At 56.9% G+C, this 20621-nt stretch overlaps 2 protein-coding genes across 2 annotated transcripts; one reads left to right on the top strand and one right to left on the bottom strand.

Moving 5' to 3' along the window:
- Positions 1-3691: 3691 nt before the first annotated feature.
- VOLCADRAFT_89973 (uncharacterized protein) lies at positions 3692-10660 on the bottom strand (the record flags this gene model as incomplete). Its single annotated transcript, XM_002949537.1, has 10 exons — positions 3692-5545; positions 5979-6190; positions 6577-7024; positions 7108-7182; positions 7489-7581; positions 7786-7922; positions 8228-8742; positions 9360-9643; positions 10364-10549; positions 10649-10660. The coding sequence occupies 10 exons, from the start codon at positions 10658-10660 to the stop codon at positions 3692-3694; spliced, it is 3816 nt and encodes a 1271-aa protein (XP_002949583.1).
- A 444-nt stretch (positions 10661-11104) lies between these two features.
- On the top strand, positions 11105-20580 carry VOLCADRAFT_89972 (uncharacterized protein; the record flags this gene model as incomplete). Its single annotated transcript, XM_002949654.1, has 10 exons — positions 11105-11378; positions 11464-11705; positions 11772-12161; positions 12360-12446; positions 12593-12628; positions 17329-17484; positions 17549-18034; positions 18176-18271; positions 18426-18453; positions 20428-20580. Coding segments are annotated over 10 exons (1948 nt in total), but the record flags the coding sequence as incomplete, so codon positions are not given.
- Between the last annotated feature and the right edge of the window lie 41 nt (positions 20581-20621).

Below are 20621 nucleotides of genomic sequence, written 5' to 3'. Positions count from 1 at the left end.
CCGAAAAGGCAGGTTGCCCACCCAAATCTGTACTTTTCCTTCCGTTGTAGATGTAGAAGTATCAGATGAAGTTGTGGCGAATCCGCGGGCGGCGAGCGGTGCTGCAAGCTCTGTAAATCGGCTGCATTTCCCGCCTGTCAGGACAGCGCCCAATCCAAGCTGAATGAAAGCTTTACGCAGCATTTTCTATGCTTGTGTAACACGAATAGGCTGTCGATGCAGACCACCATAGGGACCAATTACATTTTCCGGTGCTTCCGTACGGTCTGATTCCGGAGCATGGAGGGAAAGATGGGGGCCCTTGTGAAGCAGCTGCCCGCGTTTCTAAAGCACGTATGGTGTTGGATTGTATGGTGCCCAAGTACGTTTGCGAGGAAGATAATGTGGCCAGGCTGGAGAGGAAAGTGCAGTGGCATATTGGAATGTGAGATTAGCGTAAGCGAGTTACAGGGCGTTTTATTGCACGGGCGAATTTACGTGCAAATCTTTCACCGTAGCATCAGTCCTCAGTTCATTTCTTGGAACGAACATCAGCATAGGTGCAAGCCCTCTCGCTTGGGGGGATATGCAAACAAACATCCTGATAGGGGTAAACTCGCATGCTACCGAGCATTCAACCGAGCACATGCATGCTTAGTTGAATGGTGAGATGCGACCCCCCCTTCATTTCGTGCTCGGCAAGCCTGCCACCGCGTACCGGATATGTTGGCGATGTTACAGAACGCTGCACCTTGGTTTCTGTGCGCAATGCATACGTTGCTCGACCCCGCCGACCAAAACTACACGTGCCCAACTGAAGACACACCGGTGGTTGTGCAGCAGCTCTTGAGGCTTTGTTGGCTGAAATCCATCCTGAGACGCTGCACCTCGGTACCTGTGCGCAATGCGTACGCTGCTCGCCCGCGCCGACCAAAACTACATGTTCCCATCTGAAGACAATGCCGGTGGTTCTTAAACAGAATTTGAGCTTGCTGCTGGCTCAAGTCCTTCCGTAGTTGCTGCAACACGGCTAACGCAGGCACGGCCGAATGCGCTGCGAAAAGCTGTTCCAAGCCCTCAGCGGCATCCATTTTACTTGCAAGGTTCTGAACGACTTTCGCGATTCTTCTCTTTACCTAATTCTGCGTTGTTGATATTTATTTCGTAAGAGTGTAACTTGAGTTTAGTGGGAACAATGTGCATTATGCGCTGCGCTACCGAAAGCAGGCGCCTTATGGCTGATTCTTCGCCGACCGCTTCATCTTCCGCGGCAGTTTCACGAGCCCAGAGTTGCAAGCTACGACCGTGCTTTTAGTTACTGCAAAGCATCCACGCAATAGTCCAGCCTGCATGCCGCATGCGGCTGTTTCTAACATGCCCACCTGCGCAACGCGCTGGCGCACCTCGGCCTTTTCGCCAAAAAAAATATATACACTTGTACACGCGCAATTTGTGAATCGCACGCGCGCAACCGCGCGGTGAAATTCGCTCCTGGCTTTTGGGGCGTGATGTACGGACCTTTTATTCGCGAAGTACGACCGGACACATTTCTGCGAGGGGCTGCTTAAACATGATTCCACATTTTCCACGCAACCCTCCTGCTCAGCAGGCCGTCCTTATGCACGTCACCTGATCGGACGATGCTGGGACTGCGCAGGCCGAGTCCCTACAGAGGTCAACTCCTGGCGGTGTCGTCCGTGGACGATATTGCTACTCCGCATTCCTTGGGGTAACGCACGAAGCACCAAAGCCTTCCGTCGTAAGGCGCGCGAACAACACTCCTGAAGGCCCCTGTGGCCAAGCTCAATTAAGTCGGCCCGCGTCTGTACTGCTCTGAGGGTTGTGAAATCGTCATAATTCTGGGTACAGGCAGTCAGGGCAGTCAGGCCAAGCTCGGCAGCCGTGCCTACGCCAAAATCCCTGGACCGCATCGCCATTCATTCCTCTCAGTGGATTCTTCACGTCGTCCAAACACCCAACCATGTAAGATCCCCTTTTTAAGTCACGCTTCGTCCACAGCTTTATCTAGTTGCCTTGGGGTAAGGGAAGAGAGGCAGGAAAAGAGAGGCAGCGCTGGAGCCCGCCCGAGCTGCGCTGATTTCCGGCATTATGTCGATTGTCGTACATTTCGTACATGGTACATTTCGTGGCTCCGGCAATCCCCGAGGACCCCAACACCCGCCACGCTACTTCGATTGCGGGTTGGTTAGTTGTGCGGCTCCTTGAATACACACTTAGTCGTTACTGCCGGACCTCTCACCTCTTGCGCTCATTATTACCATCACCATGCCTCCAAATGCAAGATTGGCGAATGCAAGCATGTGCACGACAGATTCGGTGCGTGCGGTACGACAGTACAGTGCCACCGGGAATTTCGGAAAGATTGCGTATTGTACGCCTGCTGGATGAGACCATGATAAGGAAACGTCTTACACCGCATAATAAAAACAATGAGCAGAAGCGGCAACACTAGCAATTGCTGAACGACATTGCCGTACAACTTGCTGCTGCGTACGGCAGTTAGTAAGGCGGATGGCAAGGAAAGCATGACATGATTGACCCAGCGCTGAAAACAACTGTGTGACCAGATTGAAAGCCAGCGAAGGACATTGTCCCGGGATCCATTGTGCTGCCCAATCCTGATGGATGACTTACATACGTGCAATATTGTACGATGGCCGTTGTACGACAGCCGGCGGGAGGCCACATGGCACGGCTACCGTTACAGCACAAGTCTTCCCTTATCCCTTATCCCTGAACTTATATTCGAGCTCCCCGGCTGTCGCTGTCGCCCTCCGCTAGTTTAAAATTTGAAAGCCTAGATGATTGCGCACCGCCTAGAGACCACATAATCCAGGAGAGTCTCGCCCGGGTGCTGTGGATTGCCGAAACCTCCCCCTGGCAAACAGCTTGATCAGCGATCCAAGGCAACCTAAGAAATGATAAACTTCGCTCTTCCGCGCACTCCTGCGCTATTCACCAATAGCCTTTTTCCAGCTAGTTACTTCAAATTTCCAGCCTTTACCGAGGAGGGAGGGAGGGAGGGAGGGAGGAGGGAGATGGAGAAACACAGCTTCCGTTTGCTTCCTTCTTTGCGCAAATCTTCCAGCGCGCCATGCACACGCGACAATTACGACAATCACGACAATCATGACAATCACGACAATGTACGACAGCATCCATTTTGCGCCATACAACACCCATGACGCGATAACAAAACCGAAAGAAACCCTTACAACTCCGCAAGCCTCTCCGTCGAAAACGCCCGAGCAATCTGCCAACCGAATTCTGCCATACCTATCCTGCCAAACGTGCCGTACCTGCCGTACCTGAATCACCGAGACATATCCAACCACAGCTACTGATGGCAATCTAATGCATCACATCCAAATCTCGCTACACGGCGGTCCAGTATAAAGATCGGCGACACAGATTTTCACCTACCGCCAATCCTGTCCACGTCCATGGCCATGGCCCCGTGTGTGCTGCCCTCCGCGAAGGTTTCTCAACCCCGGGTGGGTTGGGGGTAGAGGACAGGGAACATGGCCTGCTCCCGGGGGACAGCGAACACGCGCTCAGTGTCCCTGAACATCCCACGCAGCCGCACTGGCGGCATCGGCCCACCTTGCACTCGCCCGCCGTTACCGCGTCTCTGATGGGGAGATGTGCGCTGCCCACCCACCTTCGGTCTCTCATTGCAGCTCCCTTCACCTTAGGGAAATCCCGACCCCGGCAGTGGTGGAGGCGGTGGAGGCGATGGCACCGCATCCATTGAGGGCCGCTGCAGCGGCGCGTCCTCGGCCGGGGATGTGACCTGCCCTGGCGGCGTTGGCCAAGGCGACGGGTCCGCCGTTGTTGACCTGGATTTGACCATGCTGCGGCTACTATGTAAGGCCTTTGAGCTCGGTCCAGATCCAGATCCGGATCTCGGATCCAAGCCGGCAGCTCCCTCATGATTTCCGTCCATGGAGGAGCCCAATGTTCTCACCGCCCGCAACGCCGCCAACACCGCCGCTAACGCCTCCGACGGCAGCTCTGCCGACTGGCCGGCAGCAGCGATCGGAATACTGTCTGCAGAGCGAGCTGCCGGGTAGGCGCCGTCGCCCCCGCCGCCGTTAACTCTTTGCATGGGGTTACCGCCCGTCCCAGCACGGCCATCGAAGTGGTTGTCCGCCGCCGCCTCCTCTTCCGGCCCCGCGGCGGCCGGCGTAATTTCCGTACAACCCATTGTCACTGCCGTACATTTAGGGCCCCCCCTGGCACTCTCCGCGTAAGCCTGGGGCTGGTCCGCACTCCCCGTGCCGCTACTTGAAGCGCGAGGCGGTGACCCGTACGGCATTGTGCTGTTGTTGGACGAGCTCCCGGAATGGTACGACGGGTATTTGTCGTTGCTGTTGAGCTCGACGGGCGTTTCCTTTGAGTCATCCGCGTCCGGGCCGGGGCCTCGTGCCGTAGAGGCCGACTTCAAATCCCGAATGCTTTGCACCTCTACTTGCTGCTGCTGCTGCTGCTGCTGGCGGTTCAGCAATTGAGGCTCCGGGGGCGGCAGTAGCAAACCTACCGGGCTCCCAGAGCCGTGCGGCTCTCGAGTCTGTACCAGCCGTTGCCACTCCTGTTGCGGCTCTTGAGTCTGTACCAAAAACTCTTGGTGCCCGTGATGGTGTTCGTGGTGCCTCCGCGGCGACATTTCCGAGTCGTACAGCAAGCCCGGCGCGGATGCCGAGGCCGTTACAGCTAGCGGCAGCGGCGGCGGTGGCGCCGCCGCCTCTGGAGGTGATGATGATGCGGCCTCTGGATCATTTGTATTGGAAAAGTTCGAGTGCGCTTTCAATTCGGACGATGCTAGGCTCCCTCTGCGCCCGTCTTTACTACAGCCAGACATGCACGGTGATGACAGCCGTGCCAGCGGCGGCGGGGAGCCATCGTCCAGTGCGAGCCGGAAGGCGTTCTCGTCCAACTTGAATCGGAAGGCGTTGCGCGCCTTGACGTGGCGTACGGCAAACACCGCCGCCGCCAACACCAACACGGAACCAATGGTAGCACTCAGTGCGATGCTCATAGGCAGTAGGGTGCCGCGGCCGGCTTCCCGGGTCGACCCCCCCCCCGCGATATCTGGGGCTATCGCAATCTGCCCCGATAGCGGTGACCCAGCGGCTGCCGCCATGGGTGGTATTAAGCTTCGCGATGGCGCCTCTAGCGCCGGCGTCGGATTTCCATTGTCGATCGAGGCAAGCGCGTCGCCGTCCTTGTTGGAAAATTCTGTGGTGTCTATGAATATTCCCGCAGGGATTTCGGGGTTGTCGACCATGTACGAATTGACGATATTCTGCTCCATGGCGGCGATGGCGGCGTCACTGCGGGCGGTGGTAAGGTTTCGCAGGTCCGGAACCACAGCGTACAGCATCATCGCCGTCACGTTCGCAGCTTGCTTGCTCATGGCATCTAGCGTGTCGCTGCCGTCGCCGCCGCCATCAGCCGCCGCCGCGGTGCAATTCGCGTCAAGGCCTTCAAGACGTTTGGTGCAATTTGACAAAACGGAGGCTGTGATTGCCAGTACCTTCTTTACCTGCAAATATAATGTCGAAGCGTAAGGGTCACGATTTAGGCCTCAAGATTGCTCTCTCCTTTTCGGAGGGGCCCGCACGGCGCAATCCTTGCGCGAAAGGGCTCAAGGGTTTTGGTGCCGAAGCCCTCTCAAGGAGGAGTTGGTTCAGATCCGCCAATTACACCTGCCGAGCTCCGCTCTGTGGCACGGACTGCGCTTGTCTGCGCTAAGTCCCGTGAAGCCCAGCTGCAAGGACAACAAGGGAATTCTCTTCTGTGTGGAAACCAGGAAGCCAAAGCCGAGGCCTCCGTCAACTCCTTCCGCACCTCCACATGTGCTCCTGGAAGGCTGCAAGGATGGGCTTTTCGCTGTCACGAGGTCGGCTATGATAGATTACGTACTCCACATACTACACGCCCGCCATTATATCCCCCTCTCTTTCCCCGCACCCCACCTGCTCCGACTGCTGCAATGCACGGCGGGAACCTCCTGTCGTCGATCCGCGAGTTTCCTTGTAGACCGACATTATGAGGCCCTCCAGGTAGCTTCTTTCCGTAATCATCAGCTTGTTGGACAGCATGTCTGCTGCGATTTGGGAGACCAGCGCCGAAACCACCCGGTCCTTCTGGACCTCATCGGCTGGGGTCCCTGCTGGGCGCTGCAGGCCTGCGAGGGAGATCACGGGCGAGGGGGCCCAGGCGAAGAAAAGGTGGTGTATGCGATTAGACCACAGTAGTCTTGGTCTGAAACAGTACCCAGCAGCAAGCCATATACCGGACACGGTAGCGCTCTATGGCAGCTGTCGTAACACACACACACAAACACACACAAAACACGCACAAACACATACAAACACATACAAACACATACAAACACATACAAACACATACAAACACATACAAACACATACAAACACATACAAACACATACAAACACATACAAACCCAAAACCCAAACATGCACAAAGAAATTGTGCTGTGCGTTCAGACGAAAGCGGAATAATCGACGCTCTTTGCCTGGTGCGCAGACAAAGTTGGTGAACCCCCGCTTACCTAGCACGACCTCAGAGCTGGTGTTGAGCACCAACAGCAACCTCAGGTTCACTAAGAACGCACGCTGATCAAGGAGGCTCCCCGCTTTCCATTCCTGACTAACGAAACTCGTGTTAGCCGGCAGGGCGTCCTTGCGACCGACAAGACCCACTCCAAAATACGTGTACGGCAGGGCGTAGTCGGCGGCGGTGATGTGGCTAGCACGTTCGTCATTCCCGCCGGCAGCAGCGGCCTCATTAGTACGGAGGTGCATGAAGGCGGCAGTTGCTATAGCGGCGGCGGGGTTGATCACGGCGGTGGTGTTGAACGGCACGAGCGCCTTAACAGGACCGGCCGGAGAGTTGCCGATAAAGGGAAACGCGGGGGCCAGCAGGTGACCGAGGGAAGTGGGGCTGGGTTTGAAAACCAGTTGCACCCCCCACACCCTCACACACACATGCACATATATCTACTGTACCGAGAGAGGCGGGGCAAGGCGGATAGGCAGCTATCGACTACTCGGGTCTATCTGTAGCCGCATGCTTTACTCACTTTGAAAGGGGGCATCGGGACGCTAGCATTGTTCGCCGACAGCGCGGAATCCATGCAGCCGGAGGGAACAGTCACCTGCAGGCGGGTACTCCACATCACTACAAGGTCAACCCAACTCCCGATCAGGCGACACACACACACACACACATACAGTCACATATTCACACACACACAGACACAGACACACATAGTCTCTCACACACACAAATACGTATTTTGGGCAGGGCTTTCTAAAGCGTCGTTTCCATCAAATCCTGCTCGTAGTCTCCCCGGGCATGAGGCGCCCACAGGCAGATGCCCGGTGATGTGAGATGTACGCACAAAGGAACGACCCCTGTGCCAGCAGATTCGTGACCCTTCGTGCCGTACCCACCGACCCACCATCGGTGCACACACCCCACTGGCGTTAGCAAAGCCACGGCTGTCCGTGGTGACATTGGTGCTGTTCGCGAGGTAGGGACTCTGCAGTTGGACCTGAACGGAAAGAAGGAGGGCACCCCCCCCCGTTCAAGCGGGGAGAGAGACAGCGGGGGGACCCGTGGGAAATTCAGCTTGGCGGTAAGAAATCGGCCGGTGGGCCTGCGCCGAGGTTTATAGACCACATCCCGCCTGCCTTCCCCCGCTCACCGCCTGCCTCCCAGTCTTCCTGGGCGCTGCGCACCCACCCACCCACCTCACCTGGCATTGTTTAAGGCCTCCAAGTGCCCGCACTCGTATCCGCAGAGTGCCCGCAGACGGCGCCAGGGAGCCCAGTCCCACCTCAGACGCCATTCCAGCCAAATCGACGGGTGCATCAGCCAGGTGCGCGGCCCAGACTGCCGGCGACATGAGCCGGACAGAGTGGGCAGTGGTAATTGGTAAAAGAGGAGAGAGTATAAGTGAAATGTCGGGTGCACCCGGCAGTGGACACACAGTGAGAGGAATACGCGACGAGGAGTAATGCTGCAAGACAGATGTTACAGAGAGGGGTCGGGGTGGGCTAGGAGACGGTTGGCTAGACCGTCACATCGTCCGGCATTGCCCGGCATTGTCCTGTCCTGTATCCCCAAAGCTCTCAGTTGCTGGTTGTGATTGTGATTGCAGCTAAGTTAGCGCGACGTTCATCCGTACTGGTCCGTACCCTTTGTCAAATCCTGTACAGCCATGGTGTTGCTGCTTAGAGCCTTCAGCACTGTCGGTGCTTGCGTCTGTACGACGTACGACACGCGCGACGCCGTCGAAAGAGCCTCCAGGGGCAACACCGCCAGCTCATCGTCAATAATGCTACCGCCATTGCTGCTGCTGCTACTTCCGTTAGACAGCAAGGAGCTTTGCACCATCCGGTAGAGTAGTGACCCTTGGGTCAGTAACGCCTGCACGTCCTTGTTCGACATGGTCGCCGTCGATGCTCCGCATTTGTCCTTCGCCGCCGCCGTCACGACGTCACTCAGCAACGACGTGCCGTCCAGCGATATGGCGAGTGACGCCGACGTGTTGATGTGCGCGGCCAGGCTGCCGTACACTGCATTAACGAGCGCCGCTTCCGTCGTACAAGAGGGCAATGTGCCCGCGGGGAAGGCCGCAAGTGCCGCGGCCCCGGTGATGACGAGCGAGGAGAGGGCCGCGTCGGCGAACACCATTCGCACGCCCGTTCGCCTGCACAGGGGGAGGGCGGAGGACCCTGGGACTGTCGTGGGAACGATGAGGCTGGGGGGAAGCTATCCAGCCGCAAATGAAGTGGGAAGTGGAAGTTCGAGCCGCAATACCGTGAGCAGAGAGCACCGCATCTTCAAACCAAGGTCGAGTTTGCCCTACATAACCCACATAATACAACCTAACCAATACATGAAAGCACCGAATGATTTTAGTAATCCACAACAATAGGACAACGGCAGGTGGCTGGCAGAGGTCAAGGCCTGACTTCTGCTCCCTGAATGTCCAGGTTCAAATTCGCCTGCTGACACCTCGGGTGTCTGAGGAGTGATGTAATGGAATGTGGCCCCTCATTTTGTGGACGGTGTAGGACGTGAAACAACGAGCTAACCAGGAGCAAGGTTGAGGTGCCGTTGATCCGCTACATTTGGTTGGATGCTGGTGGTGAGTTGCCAAACCCAAAGAATACACTCTGAAGGCGGATAGGGTGAATGGATTAGGGTGCCCCTCTAGCAGGGGATAGCAGGGAATTGCCTCGGGAAGGAGGTCACTGGTGAAGCTATACCACCTTGTAACAACATCAACAGGCCCCCTGGAAGCGAAAACACAAAGCGCAGTACCTCTCGTCAATATCAGCCTGGCGCAAAGCTACGAGCCCACCAGCGACAGCAGATGCCGTAACCTTCACTCCAACCATGCCGTACGCTCTCTCCACGACCGTGCCTGAGGAAAGCGAGTCGTCGCCTCCGGAGGTGACGGCGGCCACAGCTGCTGCCAGCAGTGTCGTGACCGGAGTGACTACCAACGGTGACGTCAGGCTCAAAGAGGAGGAGATGTCGTACGGCAGCTTCAAACCCGTAAACGCATCGTAGCAGCCGGCGACGGAGGCGTCTAGCTGCACGGTCTGTTTGGTGTTCGACGCAGGCAGAACGGGCAACCGGAGGCCAGACTGGGTTCAAAGTACGGAAAGATGGAAAATATTTGAAAGAAACACGGCTTTACACCAAAACATGTAAGGGATGGGGATGGAAGCGGCATCGCTGGGACGTCATGTGTTAACCCATGATGTGGGTTAACCGAGCAGAGCACCAGAAGGGGGCACCCCGGAGCGGCACCAGAGCAACGGAAAGAGCTACACTGGGAGCACCGGAACATGTAGGAACCGCGTGTGGGTGCGCTGTGGAGCACTTGGTGTCATGATGCCCTGTTGTACTCCACCCCGCTGTCTTTACGTGCGCAGATGTTCGGGCATCCTCCTCGCCAACCTACCATCCACAAAGAAAAATGCCATCCGCACGGCGGAGGAATTCAACGCAGCAGCAGCAGCCGGTCTTTACTTGCGGCGACCCAGCTCCTGACTCCTGATGCTCACGCTTATTAACATTGCCAGGGTCTCTAGTTGCCTGCACGCCGCACCACCTTATTCCGCTGGCGCTGGTGCTGGATTTTAAAATCCCCGATGTCCCGCCACGTAATTCCTTTCCCGCATCCGTTCGTTCTGTTCTGTCATAAGCACTCGATTGCATACTTACATGCAACGGATTGCTCGTTGTCGTTCGGACAACGTATACCATGGCCACATGGCATCTAAATACCCCACCCCGCACCGGCTCAGACAGCTCACCAGCGAATTCGCCGCGGTGGAGGTTACTCCCTGAGGTAGGAGGACCGCCAGATCGCCTCCAGAGCCCGTAGTCACTGAACCACCTTCGGCTTTGAATCCAAATCCAGATCCAGATCCTGAGGATCCGGATTCAGCGGCAGGGGACTCGGGAGCCCCTAGGGTGGGCCCTGAAGTCCAAACCGCTCCCTGCAAAATGCGTGTGTGCGGCCGTGTGGTTAAGTCAGTCAGAAGTGGGAAGTGAAAATAAGACCAAGGGGCGAGGGGGAAAGCTTCCGGGAGTTGCACTTTGTTGTTCATTCTTCATGGCGTTGATACAACGGATGATCACAATCAACCGGAAATCCACTACCCTGCTCCACGCGCGCGCACACACACAAACGCACACACACACAAACGCACACACACACACACATATATACCAGGTCAAGAACCGTATGCCTTCCCAAAACACGAAGACCACCACAATCGACCATCAACAACGTATGAACCTAGTTGCACTAGATCCAATGAGAGGTTGGTCAGTGCTGCGCCCAACTACTGCAGGTGGGTAAACCCGGTCCGTCAGCCCTAGGTGGATTGCTGTGCCCTCCCTTACCACGCATGAAGCCGCGGGCCCAATGAAACGCGCTGTGCCTGTTAAGACCCGTGGGTCGTCGTCTTGTGGAGGCTGTGGCCGCGGTGGCAGCGGTGACTGGGGAGAAGTAGGCGGTGGGAAGAGCGGTGGATGCGGAGGAAGCGGCAATGGTGCGAGTGGCGGTACAGGGAATGGGGGATGGGGGCTGCCCAAATCGGACGAGATGTTCGGAGGAGGTGGCAGCTGCGTCGGCAGAGGTGGAGGTGGCGAAATGGGGGTTGGCGACAGAGGGCTGGGCGGCGGAGGCGAAGGCGACAGTGCAGGTGGTGGAATGGAGGGTGGCGGAGGGCTGGGCCGCGGAGGCGGAGGCGACAGTGGAGGTGGCGGAGTTGGGGGTGGCGGAGGGCTCGGCCGCGGAGGCGGAGGCGGAGGCGAGTGCAGGTGGCGGAATGGGGGGTGGCCGAGGGCTCGGCCGCGGAGGCGGAGGCGGAGGCGACAGTGCAGGTGGCGGAATGGGGGGTGGCAGAGGGCTGGGCCGCAGAGGCGGAGGCGACAGTGCAGGTGGAGGAATGGGGGGTGGCCGAGGGCTCGGCCGCGGAGGCGGAGGCGACAGTGCAGGTGGCGGAGTTGGGGATGGCGGAGGGCTCGGCCGCGGAGGCGGAGGCGGAGGCGACAGTGCAGGTGGCGGAATGGGGGGTGGCCGAGGGCTCGGCCGCGGAGGCGGAGGCGACAGTGGAGGTGGCGGAATTGGGGGTGGCGCGGGGGGGCGTGAGGGGTGCGCGTGCGGTGGTGGGCATGTAGAGCACGGTGTTTTATTTTTCTTGTTTGGTGGAGGCGGAGGCGACAGTGGAGGTGGCGGAGTTGGGGGTGGCGGAGGGCTCGGCCGCGGAGGCGGAGGCGACAGTGCAGGTGGCGGAATGGGGGGTGGCCGAGGGCTCGGCCGCGGAGGCGGAGGCGACAGTGGAGGTGGCGGAGTTGGGGGTGGCAGAGGGCTGGGCCGCGGAGGCGGAGGCGACAGTGCAGGTGGAGGAATGGGGGGTGGCCGAGGGCTCGGCCGCGGAGGCGGAGGCGACAGTGCAGGTGGCGGAGTTGGGGATGGCGGAGGGCTCGGCCGCGGAGGCGGAGGCGACAGTGCAGGTGGCGGAATGGGGGGTGGCCGAGGGCTCGGCCGCGGAGGCGGAGGCGACAGTGGAGGTGGCGGAATGGGGGGTGGCGCGGGGGGGCGTGAGGGGTGCGCGTGCGGTGGTGGGCATGTAGAGCACGGTGTTTTATTTTTCTTGTTTGGTGGACTCGGTGGACTCGGTGGACTCGGTGGTCCAGTAGGTGGACTCGGTGGTCCAGTAGGTGGACGCGGTGGTCGAATAGGTGGACGCGGTGGCCTCGGTGGCTTCGGCGGACTCGGTGGACTCGGTGGTCCAATAGGTGGCCTCGGCGGACTCGGCGGGCTCGGTGGGCCCGGTGGTGAACTCGGTGGGCGCCGCGGTCGGCGTGGCGGTGGCATCGGACTCGGTGGGTCCGGTGTGCGCGGTGTTGGGCTTGATGGATTCGGTTGGTGCACATGTGCGAGGTTAGCTGTATTTCCGGATGGTGATGATGCTTGCAGTGGTCCAGTCGTGGACGAGGCTACCGGTAAATGGGCCCCTCGTTGTGCTGAGGCGCCCAGGTTGCCCAAGACCCAGAGCTGGACGAAGGTGAGGAGAGCCCATCCTGGTGCCGAGGGCAGCACGGCGATCACATGGCGGGTTCACATAGCTAAATTTGAATACAGGATATGAAATGGTGTTGTGGTTTTCAAGTGGGGATCGGGGAGGGGGTTGGGGCCGCGGTAAGCCGGCAGCTCGTAAATGAAGCACATGAAGCCTGCAGCGTGTGAATCGTAGCCTAAAATCTAAGGTGGTCACCACCTGCTACACCTGCTACATTTTGCAGTTTACTGCCACGTTGTGGGAAGCCCGTCTAAAAAAGGCAGCGGAGGTTTGGAGGACCTGGGGGATACGTGTAGATCATCATGCACGAGGCTGCCGGGGAGTTTACCCTATTTTGTATCCGGAGCCTGCGGAGCCACTTGACTTCGCGATAAACAGCAACGATAGGCAATGAACCATTGTGACCTGCCAAGGCTCAATAAAACGTAACAACCAGGTTGCAGGTGCGCTCAGCAGAGACTGAACTGGCTGATGGTCGCCAGCAATGAGCGATACGGGCGGCAAAGTCAGGTAGAAGTCATAGCGAGTTGCAAGGATCTCGTAGCGACTTTTGACTAGTATCTAAACGCTCGTCTGATGCAATAATAAGCTGTGACTGCAGGCAGGTTCGATCCTGGAAAGAACGAACGCTTGTGTTGCTCCGACCGGAGCACCCGTTCGCGAACGGGGGGACGTGTAGCAGCGCTGATGCCATGATAGATCCGAGAAGACATCAACCAGATTGCTCCTTAATCATGGGTTTACCTTGAGTCGTCGTCATGGGCTCTCTTGAACGGTTTTCACAAAGTTGCGGGCTCCAGTATCAAGGCAAACGGCGGCATCTGGGGAAGATCCAAGTTCTTGTGAGCATGGATGATATGAAATTCCTTGAAAATTGCAAATCCTAGCAATATGATCTGTTGTTATTGTTTGAGTTTTATGGTAGTCAGCATACATGCATCATCCTCATAAGTAAGCCATTACCATGTAAAAAAATACAGAAAAGATGTCCTGAAAAGCTGAAAAAAATGTGGATCAAGTGGTCTGCCCTTACAAAGAAGATTGTGGGCTGTCGGAAGGGTAGAGAGTGATTGCGTGCCCGTCGAAGCCTAAGGTGCCTGTCGTGGCTTTTCTTAATTTGAGTACTATCTTGAACGTTTGGAGGTCTGAACTCCCATATGATACAGAGTAGTGGACGCACGCAATGAGGTCAGGGTAGCTACCTGCACCTTGCCCAATGCCCCGTATCGATGTACGAATAACACCGCTCGTCTGGGTAGCAGAGCGTGAATTGACAAAGGAGATGTACTAGCTCAGTAGTTTAATGCTTATGCAAGCATGCAGGATGCGCTAGTATGAGCATCTTTACCACTCTTTCTGCAAGAGATCAATAAGCAGTTACAAATCGAGTCCCGAATTTTGAGTTTTCATCGTTTGCGATCTTCTTAACCTGCAGGTGTGAAAGCATAAATCTAAGATTGCAACTGTACCTGCGATCCGTAGCTTGCACCATTTTCAAAGCTCGACGTTGCTGCCCGTTCATGGAAAGGAGCTCAAGGCGCACAAACCCTTTTCCTGCGCCTGACCACTATCGGGTCATACCCCATTCATTTTTACAAATCTTTATTTTGGGGGTATTTGTTTAAAACAATATGTCAAACTCTAAAATAGCTGTACGGGTGATTACGGGTGCCCTACAGGACCGCCAGACTCCGCCGTGATGAGCTAGTGTTGCAGCTGGTGCAAAAGGCAATCGAGCCTTCAGGTATTTTCTATGGCATTGAAGTCATGAAATCAGCACTATTTCCTCTACACCCCATGGAGATTCGATTGACAGCCCTGGGGCCCTTGCCACTAGGTGAAGGACCCTTTGCTAACAGCTAAGTGCAGCCTGACTATCTCCTAGTTGTCCACGCGACACAGCTTACACATGCACCGACACAACTCCGAACGCATATGCTTATGCCCTCTACCCAGACCCAACAAAGAAAGACCCTCAGGCCTATCCCCTCCCTGACCAGCGGGATAGCCCAATTACCGGGGTCCTCCCAGCACCCGTATGTGTGTGTTTTGTGTGTGTTTGTGTGAACGTTACAAGTATCTGACCAGGCCTGACACTGGCCAGGGACTGCTGCCCAGCCCCCACAGAAAGGCCACCTAAGCTCTCTCGCGGATGGGAGAGGGGCGTGAGGCGCCTCTGTCCCCTCCTAAGCAGCCGAAAGCCGCAGGTTTGTGTGTATATGTTACATATCGATCTCTCGGTTGGAAACGAGCGAGTGTACATCCTCCTCTATGCTGATGACGCTGTTCGCTTAAGTTGTTCGCCCCAGATGTGTGTGTGTGTGTGTTACATGGTTGGGGGTGCGTAACCCCATACCTCTAAGATTACCCATACGAGCCGAAGGCCCAAGGGCAATACTACAACGCCTAAAAGCCACGGAGGAAAGGAAAACACCGCACATCAGCCCAGACTAGCGTCCAAAGGGGGTAATTGAGTTTCGGTGAGCCCACATACGTTCCAACATCCTCGCCAGACGTGCTGGTTCCCATTTCATGGCCTCCAACATGCTTTGTTGATGATCGAATCCCTCTTCAGCACGAATATCAATATAGATGTGAGGATGAGGTGTTCTGATAGGCAAGTACGAGCAATTCTGTTGTGTGGCTTTCAAGTGCGGGGCCCGTTTATCTCTTGGACAGGCTCATGAGGCGGAATGATGTGAGTAACCTTGCAGAAGGGGCCTTCGAGGCATGTCTGAAGGATGGAGCGGTGCAGCTTCAGGTATCGTTCATGCGGCAAATTGTGAGAGCAGTCAGACCAGCGCACCGCCTCCTGTTCGCTGAATTGTCGCGGCTACCCCTACACTACCACGTTGTCAAGCAGATTGTGAGGTTTTGGAACTGTGTCCGTTTACAGCGTGGGTCCATGTCACACCAATCTTGCGACAGGAGGTCGTAGAGTCCCTCTCCAACCCCGAATTGGCGGGATGGGGGCCACTACTCCTCCGTTTTTGGGCGGGGCCCCAGCGCGAAGCGCCCAGGGGGCCCCCGACCTGTGGGATTGCCCATGTCCGTGTGGCCGTGTGGCCGTGTGTGTGTAACGGACCAAACACAATATCTCGCCCGGCTGAAACACGTTATCGGTAATATACTGCATTCGCTATTGCAAGGTATCTCGCCTGTAGCCAACAAAGATTGCATGAGCACAAACAACTTTGGCTGCCTCCATTGACCGAGCTCAAAGTCACATCAACGCCTCTTGGGCTAAATCTAATCTCAAAAAGTGCCGCGTATCTCATAATTGAATTCCGAGATGACAGCGTATGATAACTTGAACACCCAGCTTGCGTTACCATTTGCCCGCACGGGCATTCCGACTTGCGGTCTGCCACACTGTCCATGCGGCATGCACCCGGGATGGATGCGATTCGCGTGGAGCCCGCAGGCGGTGCTGACGATCCCGCTGGTGCAAGCTTAACTCCCACACCATCAGCACTGCTGCAACAAGCACATCTCCCATCGCGTTCATACTACCCATCAATTGTCACACGTGCCTCGCTAGCTACCGGCCTGTACGGATGCAGGGGGTGCCCGCCCTTTTTCCGGTTTCGAGGAAGCCGACACCCGACTTGTCTATATACATAGGGAGGAGCGAGTATGCCTCTGTTGCGGCACTGATAGCCATATTGAAGATGGAAAACATGCTCTGCTGGACTGTCTGGTGCAAATCAGATCTGACATGGATTTTCCACACTTCGAGCATATGGAGGACGCTCTGAAGTGGGAACCTGAACGTCTGGCAAGGATGCTGGAACGTATGTGGTCCCACCACAACTCTGTCGTTCCCTTTGGTCGTTAGTATTCATTATCACTTGCTTTGTCTAAAGTGCGAGGTAGGACGGTGCTTAAAGGCGATCTGGCAGCCCTTGAGCCATCGGCTCGTATTAGGGCGGTTTGCAGATAGGGGGAACGCACCCCACGACCATGTAACACACACATATCAATCTGGGCCTGACGCTGGCCAGGGGCACTAACTGTATACCAGCGGGACCAACCGCCGAAGCACTCTCCATCATTTGAGGGGCGTTATACCGGTCAGAGTTCAAACCGCTCTCCCTAATCAACAACAACAAGGCGCCGTCACCTATTCGAATCCTCTAACCAGCTACATACACCAACTCAGATGACACACAACCTCCACGATCGCATGCTCTACAGCTGCGCGATTGACCAATCCACTCATACCGGTGCCGATCGCGCCACCCCGCCCTTGCAATTCCTGCCGCTGCCCGGTTTCATTGTCCAACCACCATCGGGCGTACAGCCTAGTCATATGAATAATTATACCTACTCTACTGCTCGGTGGCAGTGTGTAGATCTTCATGGTGAACTCCCACCATCCAGCCGCCCAGCGCTTTGGAGAAACCCAGTGTCTCATCTCAGCATTCGACACCGCGATCTATTTCACCCAGGACCAGTGGTGGGATCCGAACCCATATCTGTGTGTGTGCGCGGCGGCGGGCGCCTGGGTGGCGGAGGCGAAGGCGACGGTGGAGATTTCGGGATGGGGGTTGGCACGGGGGGGCGTGAGGGGTGCGCGTGCGGTGGTGGGCATATTGAGAACGGTGTTTTATTTTTCTTGTTTGGTGGACTCGGTGGACGCGGTGGACGCGGTGCTCCAGTAGGTGGATGCGGTGGTCGAATAGGTGGACGCGGTGGCCTCGGCAGACTCGGTGGACTCGGTGGGCCCGGTGGTGAACTCGGTGGGCGCCGCGGTCGGCGTGGCGATGGCATCGGACTCGGTGGGTCCAGTGGTGGACTCGGTTGGCGCCGCGGTCGGCGTGGCGATGGCATCGGACACGGTGGGTCCAGTGGTGGACTGGGGGGCGGCGGTGGCCTCGGCGCGTGGCCTCGGCGACAGTGCAGGTGGCGGAATGGGGGGTGGCCGAGGGCTCGGCCGCGGAGGCGGAGGCGACAGTGCAGGTGGCGGAATGGGGGGTGGCCGAGGGCTCGGCCACGGAGGCGGAGGCGACAGTGCAGGTGGCGGAATGGGGGGTGGCCGAGGGCTCGGCCGCGGAGGCGGAGGCGACAGTGCAGGTGGCGGAATGGGGGGTGGCCGAGGGCTCGGCCGCGGAGGCGGAGGCGACAGTGCAGGTGGCGGAATTGGGGGTGGCCGAGGGCTCGGCCGCGGAGGCGGAGGCGACAGTGCAGGTGGCGGAATGGGGGGTGGCCGAGGGCTCGGCCGCGGAGGCGGAGGCGACAGTGGAGGTGGCGGAATTGGGGGTGGCGGAGGGCTCGGCCGCGGAGGCGGAGGCGACAGTGCAGGTGGCGGAATGGGGGGTGGCGGAGGGCTCGGCCGCGGAGGCGGAGGCGACAGTGGAGGTGGCGGAATGGGGGGTGGCACGGGGGGGCGTGAGGGGTGCGCGTGCGGTGATGGGCATGTAGAGCACGGTGTTTTATTTTTCTTGTTTGGTGGACTCGGTGGACTCGGTGGACTCGGTGGTCCAGTAGGTGGACTCGGTGATCCAATAGGTGGACGCGGTGGTCGAATAGGTGGACGCGGTGGCCTCGGCGGACTCGGCGGGCTCGGTGGGCCCGGTGGTGAACTCGGTGGGCGCCGCGGTCGGCGTGGCGGTGGCATCGGACTCGGTGGGTCCGGTGTGCGCGGTGTTGGGCTTGATGGATTCGGTTGGTGCACATGTGCGAGGTTAGCTGTATTTCCGGATGGTGATGATGCTTGCAGTGGTCCAGTCGTGGACGAGGCTATCGGTAAATGGGCCCCTCGTTGTGCTGAGGCGCCCAGGTTGCCCAAGATCCAGAGCTGGACGAAGGTGAGGAGAGCCCATCCTGGTGCCGAGGGCAGCACGGCGATCACATGGCGGGTTCACATAGCTAAATTTGAATACAGGATATGAAATGGTGGGTTTTCAAGTGGGGATCGGGGAGGGGGTTGGGGCCGCGGTAAGCCGGCAGCTCGTAAATGAAGCACATGAAGCCTGCAGCGTGTGAATCATAGCCTAAAATCTAAGGTGGTCACCACCTGCTACACCTGCTACATTTTGCAGTTTACTGCCACGTTGTGGGAAGCCCGTCTAAAAAAGGCAGCGGAGGTTTGGAGGACCTGGGGGATACGTGTAGATCATCATGCACGAGGCTGCCGGGGAGTTTACCCTATTTTGTATCCGGAGCCTGCGGAGCCACTTGACTTCGCGATAAACAGCAACGATAGGCAATGAACCATTGTGACCTGCCAAGGCTCAATAAAACGTAACAACCAGGTTGCAGGTGCGCTCAGCAGAGACTGAACTGGCTGATGGTCGCCAGCAATGAGCGATACGGGCGGCAAAGTCAGGTAGAAGTCATAGCGAGTTGCAAGGATCTCGTAGCGACTTTTGACTAGTATCTAAACGCTCGTCTGATGCAATAATAAGCTGTGACTGCAGGCAGGTTCGATCCTGGAAAGAACGAACGCTTGTGTTGCTCCGACCGGAGCACCCGTTCGCGAACGGGGGGACGTGTAGCAGCGCTGATGCCATGATAGATCCGAGAAGACATCAACCAGATTGCTCCTTAATCATGGGTTTACCTTGAGTCGTCGTCATGGGCTCTCTTGAACGGTTTTCACAAAGTTGCGGGCTCCAGTATCAAGGCAAACGGCGGCATCTGGGGAAGATCCAAGTTCTTGTGAGCATGGATGATATGAAATTCCTTGAAAATTGCAAATCCTAGCAGAATGGTCTTGTGTAATAGTCCTGATCAGCTGAAAAAGTGTGGATCAAGTGGTCTGCCCTTACAAAGAAGATCGTGGGCTGTCGGAAGGGTAGAGAGTGATTGCGTGCCCGTCGAAGCCTGAGGTGCCTGTCGAGGCCTTTGTTACTTTGAGTAGTATCTTGAACGTTTTGATGACTGAATTCACATATTATACAGAGTAGTGGACGCACGCAATGAGGTCGGGGTAGCTAGCTACCTGCACCTTGCCCAATGCCCCCGTATCGATGTACGAATAACATCGCTCGTCTGGTGGCAGAGCGTGAATCGGCAAAGGACATGTACTAGCTCAGTAGTGTAATGCTATGCAAGCATGCAGGATGCGATAGAAGGCGCATCTTCGCCACCCTTGTTGCAAGAGGTTAATAAGCAGTTACAAATCGAGTCCCAAGCTTTTAATCTCATCATTTGCGGTCTTCTTAACCTGCAGCTGTGAAAGCAAAAATCTAAAGTTTGCAACTGTACCTGCGATCCGTGGCTTAAACCATTTGCGAAGATCAGTATGCTCGACGTTGCAGCCCGTTCATGGAAAGGAGCTCAAGGCGCACAAACCCTTTTCCTGCGCCTGACAACGATCAGGTCATGCCCCATTCGTTAGTACAAACCTTTATTTTTCGTGTAGTTGTTTAAAACAATATGTCAAACTCTAAAACAGCTGTACGGGTGATTACGGGTGCCCTACAGGACTGCCAGACTCCGCCATGATGAGCTAGTGTTGTAGCTGGTGCAAAAGGCAAGAATCGAGCCTTCATGTAGAAGTCGTGAAATCAGCACTATTTCCTCTACACCCCATGGAGATTCGATTGATAACCCTGGGGCCCTTGCCACTAGGTGAAGGAACCTTTAATTCACCTTTGCTAACAGCTAAGTGCAGCCTGACTATCTCCTAGTTGTCCACGCGACACAGCTTACATATGCACCGACACAACTCCGAACGCATGCTTGTGCGAACGGGAAACCCTACGAAGCCACTAGCCTTAAGGCTAGTGCGCTAAGCTTTGCGCAGCCTCAATCACGTCAAATCGGCACAACCCCAGTCCTGCCAAGGAACAAGTACACTGGCACCGGGCACATGCCTGCGACATATCCACCAAGGGACGTGTCGCTGGCAGCTCTTCCCAGCCGCCGTCCAAATCGACCATCGGAGCCCACACCCCGCGGGGTGCTGCAGCCGGGTGGGACACGGTCAGGTACGGCTGGGAACGCCCTTCCAAGTCCTCATCAAACAGAA

This window comes from Volvox carteri, assembly GCF_000143455.1.
Source record: "Volvox carteri f. nagariensis unplaced genomic scaffold VOLCAscaffold_15, whole genome shotgun sequence".
NCBI classification, from domain to species: domain Eukaryota; kingdom Viridiplantae; phylum Chlorophyta; class Chlorophyceae; order Chlamydomonadales; family Volvocaceae; genus Volvox; species Volvox carteri.
Note: the sequence above shows the minus strand (reverse complement) of the source record. Positions and strands in the feature narration are given on the sequence as shown.